General features: G+C 44.5%; 1 protein-coding gene across 1 annotated transcript in view; it reads right to left on the bottom strand.

Annotated features, from left to right (window-relative positions):
- The window catches only part of Wdr63 (WD repeat domain 63), a 65,014-nt gene that overhangs the window by 8,607 nt on the left and 50,184 nt on the right, over positions 1–6,223 (bottom strand). Inside the window, exon 14 of the mRNA XM_023699054.1 lies at positions 830–960. Coding sequence (XP_023554822.1) covers positions 830–960 — 131 coding nt within the window. The remainder of the gene's footprint in view (positions 1–829; positions 961–6,223) is intronic.

A 6,223-nucleotide genomic window follows, 5' to 3' on the forward strand; every position in this document is an offset into this window, starting at 1 on the left:
TGTTTGTTGATTGTCATTTAAGTAATTCCTAGTGTTTCAATGGTAAATTTATACAACTATTCACACATTTTAAAATTTCCTTTATTCAAAGTACTTGTGTAAGTTAAAAATTTTAGAAGGTAAGCCTTCCAATATACATATTTCTAGCTGTGAAATACACTCCCACCCACACATACATCTTTTCCAGCTTTTAGTAATCACAATGTTTTCATTAAAAGGACAAATCAATTAACATTACCACAAAATTTTCTGACTTTTCTATTCCCTTGTTTCACTGGATCTTTATCAGTCTTTCCAGTTTTGGGTAGGTTGGCTTTTGTTTGCCTGGATATGGCCTCTTTCCTATCTTGAACCTTACTTTGTCCCATGTAGGTCTTCGGACAAGCTATGACCTCCTGGTGACAGAGCCCTTGGCCTACCCACTCCTAATTTCTGATCCTGTCAGTGAATTCCTGATGCAGAAGAAAAGATGGAAGACCCTTCATTTCTTTTTCACACTTTATCCCATGAGGAGGATCCTACCTTATATTTTAAAACAGACAAAAACATAAATCAAGCCAGCTTCACACATTATGTATTTCCAAGAGAAGATTGGTAGGTTTTGGAGAACAAAGGACTTGCAATGTTGGTTTCCTCCCCTCAGGAAAAAAAAGCAAGTGATTGTGTTTTCAAAAAGGCTTACAGTGGTTCTGCTGACAAGCTGGAGCCCTGACCATCTGTTCTCATTTCTCCAAAAAGTACCTCAAAGGCACTGTCAAGTCATTGTGCCTACCCTCTTTCTCAGTAACAAAGGACCACACACCCGTCCCTTCAGTTCGAGGCCACTTACCATAACACCTTCTTTCCAGATGGCCACATTCCATCCTCCAACGGTGAGGATGATGTCATTGTAGAAAGGTGATCGCTGAATGGTGTGAACAGCACCATCGTGGATGGAAAAGAGGCTCATTGGTTTCTTTGCTGGTGGAGTGAGAAAGGCCATTTTTTAATCTGTCAAGGGATAGCTTTTCCTTTCTTTATGGAGAGTCCAGGGAACTTTCCATGAAGGTTATGTTTAAATATCAGAAGAATATTCATGCTGTTATTCATTAATTCATTCAGTGAGTCAATAAATATCTATAGGCTGCCTATGGGTACCAAATACTTAGAAGACTGCATAAATAATGGCTACAAAGCAAACCGATCTTGTTCTCATGGAACTTACAATCTGGATAGCTACTCAATATACAAATCCTAGCATATGCAATTCTAATAGTATAAAGAATGTTGTGAAATATTACAAGAAAGAAAAACAAGGAATGGTCATAATTTAGACTGAATGGTCAGAAAAGGGTCTCTGAGGAAGAGTCATTTAAGCCAGAGTAGAGATGGGCATGGAGAGATGTTGGTGTGGAGGAGGGTTCCAGACAGAGGCAAGGACACACACTGCAGTCCATGATGCCTTTGTACTCAAAGCAGGCACTAGAACTAGGATCTGTTAAACTCAGATGAGACAGGAACTGAACAGGGTCCAGACCATGCCAGACCCTGCAAGAAAGAGTTTAGCCCATAGTCCAAGTGTAGTGTGTTTCAGCGAGTCTGGTTAGGCCTACAGTGACACAGCCTGCTTAGCATTGCCAGCAGTTCTGGCTGCTGTCAGGGGGAATGGATGCAGTGATGGCGAACCCTTTAGACTTTTCAGTGATACAAACAGCACCCTGCAACATCGGTGCCACAGGTTCACCACCACTAGATTAGAGGCTGGCAGAAGCAGAGCCAGACACCACTGGAGACTGTTCTGGCCAAAGAGGGGCTTGAGTTAAGGGGCGATGGGGAAAAGTGAACCATCAAGAAATGTTTGCGAGCTGGGTGTTGGAGTCAGCTTGATGAGGAAGAGAGATACGATGTGCTAAGGATAACAACCGTGTCATGACCAGAGCCACTGGAAGACGTAAGGCAGGATGCAAAGATCTGAGCTCCCTGTAGTCCCTGGGCCAGCCCCTGGCTCACAGTGCCTGAATGTCTACCCATGTCGTCTCCCTCAGGTCTGGCTATAGAATGGGACGCACTACACTCCTTGTTGCTCATACCCTCAAGTTTAGGAATAGCCATAAAAAATATTCCTATCAAAACTAAACTACAACATCTGGCTAATTGATACTAAAACCACTAACATTCTGAACCTCATCATATAAATGGCTGTGTGAGGGCTGGACAACCCATGTCCTCCACAACATTCATGGGACAGTAAGCCAAAAAATATCTATTATGTCTTATAAGAATCTCATAAGGTAAGGTTTTGATAAGACAGTAATCCACCCATGCTCACAGCAGCATGATTTGTAATAGCCAAAAGGTGGAAGCAACTCAAGTGTTCCCTGATGGGCAAATAGATAAATACGTGCTTTACACATACAATGGAATATCATTCAGCCTTAAACATGGAAGAAAATTCTTTGATCTGCTTGTTTTTTTTTTTAAATTTTATTTGTGTGTGTGTGTGTGTGTGGCCAGCTCAAGCTCAGCCCACCAGGGAGCGGGGCTGGCTGGCATGTGGTGCTGGGGGATTGAACCGCAGTCCCTGTGCTTTGCTAAGCTTGTTCTAAGTAGGTGCTTTAGACCACTGAGCCATCTCACCGGCCCCCTGGAAGAAAATTCTGATGTATGCTATGACACGGACGAAACCCGAGGCCACAGTGCTAAATGAAATAAGACAGTCACCAAAAGACAAACACTGTATTGTTCCACTTACCTGAGGTAACTAGAGTGGGCAGATTTATAGAAAGCAGAATGGTAATTGTGAGGGCCCAGCGGCAGTAGTGAATCTATGGCGCGCACGCCACAGTGGGGTATTTGTTATCACGAATGCTTTAAAAGTTTTACCATCACTGGTAGGGGAAAGGAGGAATAGGTAGCTAGTGTTGAATGGGTGTAGAGTTTCAGTTTTGCAAGAAGAAAAGTATTCTGGGGTTTAGTTACTGAATAGTGTGCATGTCCTTAATGCTGCTGAACTGTAAATACATTTTTAAAATGAAGTTCTTTTGGATTAAAAATAAGGGAGCCAATTTCCCTCTGTCCAAAGCCATCTTGAAGTGATCTGGAAGATTCTGGGTGTCTTATTTTTCTTGTTATTGAGACAAAATATCCGACACCCAACGTTAAAGGAGGAAAGGTTTATTTAGCTCACAGTTTGTAGAGGTTTCAGTCTGTAATCAGCTGGCTCCTGTGCAGGGTAGCATATGACAGAAGGCAGCAGCTCATGCGGTGGAAGACAGCAAAAGCATTAAGAGACAGCGAGGGGCTGGTGAGATGGCTCAGTGGTCTGAAGCACCTACTTAGAACAAGCTTAGCAAAGCACAGGGACTGCGGTTCAATCCCCCAGCACCACATGCTAGCCAGCCCTGCTCCCTGGTGGGCTGAGCTGGCCACACACACACACAAATAAATAAATAAATAAATAAAATTTTAAAAAAGAGAGAGAGACAGCGAGACAAGCCTCTCTCTGACCCTTATACTGACGGGATCCAGTCTACCAGGGTTAGGGCAGTGCCAGTCTAATCAGGGGACTGATTCAGTGATCACCCTCCCTGAATCCTAGCACCCTCAACCCCACCATTGCACTATGAATCCATGACACATTTTAGATTGAACCATCTCTGAAAAAACCCTATGACTGCATGAGGCTTTGGGGAGACACCCAGACACAAAGCACCATACCCAAAAGGTACAACACCCACCAATCAGCATGTTTATTCCTGGAGCATGGTCATGGCCCTCAGGGTTAGAGGCTTCCTAGACACCACCTGACCCTAGCGAGCAGGGCCTTCCAGGAGTCTGGACACCTACCAGATTACCAAGGACAGCAATCGCAGCAACGATAAAGTTTGTTCTTTAAAACAGAAGCCCATAATAACTTCCTCTTCCTTTCATCCTTTGAAAGGCCTGTGAGCCGTCCAACAATGAGTGCAGCTGATCACAAGTGACTAAGTGAAGCGCCAGTGCCCCCAGGCCAATTGCCTACGTGGCAATTACAATCAACACAAAGGCAGCTTTCCAGAGTCATTATCTAATGCAAGATTGGGGACAGAAAGGCTTTAAAGAGCACAGACACTGAGGCAGCTGCACTGCCACTCATGCATGACAGCAACGCCACTGCTGAAGGGCACCTTGAGGGTCACAGTGTAAGCTAGGGCACACACAGCACTTGGAAGCACACCCAGAGCGTACCAAGCGATCTGAGGCGCGGAGGGTAGGCTACATGAGACAAGTATGTCGCCTGCTGCACTTTCAGTCTGCAGTTTTGCCTTGTCTCGCTGACCATCTGGGAATGTTGTTGGACTTTGGCCTTCTTTACCATGCACAAGTTTCCCCCATGAAGAAGACTCTCCCTTCTGGCCTGGTTGCATATTTGAGATAAACAAGAGGGATCAGGAAGCCTCCGTGGTGCTTATGGAAGTCGCCATCGGGGGCGCCCAAGGAAAACACCTGCAGGTTCCTGAATGTGAAGGAGGCTCAGAGCTTGCAGCACACAGCTCCCACTTGCTGGCTTCCCTTGTACCTCCGCCATCACTCAAGAGGAATAAAAGGTGGTTCAGCTTTTCCTATTACAAAGTACTTGACTGATGATTTAAACTATTACCATAATGCTTTATAGTCAGTTTTTTTTTTTTTAATAGTTCTGGAAGCTATTCCTACTTTTTAAAATGAACTAAATGACAAGAAATTAAACACAGCTGCTCTTTGTCCTGACCACCCACGTCCTATTGATCCCCCTACATCTCTCTGTCCCGCATTGTTCTAGCTCTTCGTCCTTGTCGCTGTGCCTGTACTTCAGCTCTTACCATCTCCCCTCTAAGCTATTGCAACCGGGAAGTCCTCTGTTTCCATTACAGATTGTCACAAAACACTAATCCAGCCTCTGCTGTCTAGCCAGAGTGGTTTCTGATTGTACGTGTGGCTCTAGAATAAAGTCCAGGTATTTGGAGGGCACTCTAGGCTCTCTGTCGTCTGGACCCATGTGTGCTTCGCCTCACCGCTCCTGCGGCTGTTGTGCTCTCCACTGCTGTGGTTGGCCAGGGGAACTCCCGTCTGCTAGCTGTCCACTGCTCTTCCGGGCTTTCTTGCTTTTGTCCCTGCTCTGTCTACCTGGAGTGTCTTTCCTTATCTTGTCCATCCGGAAGATTTCAATCCAACCTCAGGACCCAGGTCAACTGTGTCACTAAAGGGAAATTTTCTCAACAGCCCAAGAGAATCACTTTCTGCCTGGGTCTCAGTTTGCTTACAGCACTGATGACGCTGTGTTGCCAGCGTTGGTTTATCTGTCTGAATTTCTAACAGATTATGGAATACCTTTGAGGAAGAAGAATACCGTAGTCATTTTTGTATCTTTGGTACCTGACACATAGATCCTCTGTAATGATTTGATCAATAAATGAAAGAAGCAAAAAACAAACCAACAGGCGGTCTCAAACTTAACTGTTACAGTTTAAGTTAATTATTATTATAATTATTAATTTTTGGTACTGGGAATTGAACTCAGGACCTTGTGCTAGCCAGGCAATTGCTTGTGTCTCTGAGCTATATTCCTGACCATTAGGTTTATTGTTTTTGATTATTTTATAAGTGGAATAAAATCCACTTAAATAAGCCTGTTTGTCACAGGCTCCCTCAAAAGCAATCTGGGGAGCTGATCGGAGGAACAGACTAGAACCCCAAGAGAATCTGAGACCAGGGGACATCGGTGTTTACACACAGCCAAGGTCAGCATCAGGCCCTCGGCTTGTGTCCCAAGGGTGTGGCACAGATGATCCCTGTCACGTTATGCAGTGTCTGATACGTAGGCTATGCGCTATTAACATTCGTGAACCACTGAACAAATGGATACGTGAACATAAAAGAAGTTTCATGTACTTAGCTATATAAATAGCTAATTTTGAGCTCAACGTTAAGTCATGGAATTGAGAGGGAACAGAAAAAAGAACGTCAGTTCTCTGTGCACTGGACCTTCCTTTGAGTCAGCCTGATCTTACTTGGTACCCCACTGGCAGCCATAACCGACATTTGGGTTTCTGGCCAGGAAATACCATGGAAGCAAAGTAGAAGTGCTTTTGCTTCAAGATGAGATGGCTACTCTAGAGGCCTGGCTGAGGAAGAGAGCATTCCCAGATCTCTGGAGCCAGACTAATAGAACTAAAGTCTCTCTCTCTCTCTCTCTCTCTCTCTCTCTCTCTCTCTCTCTCTCTCT

This window comes from Octodon degus, unplaced genomic scaffold (genome assembly GCF_000260255.1).
Source record: "Octodon degus isolate 3935 unplaced genomic scaffold, OctDeg1.0 scaffold00109, whole genome shotgun sequence".
In the NCBI taxonomy this organism is placed as follows: Eukaryota; Metazoa; Chordata; class Mammalia; order Rodentia; family Octodontidae; genus Octodon; species Octodon degus.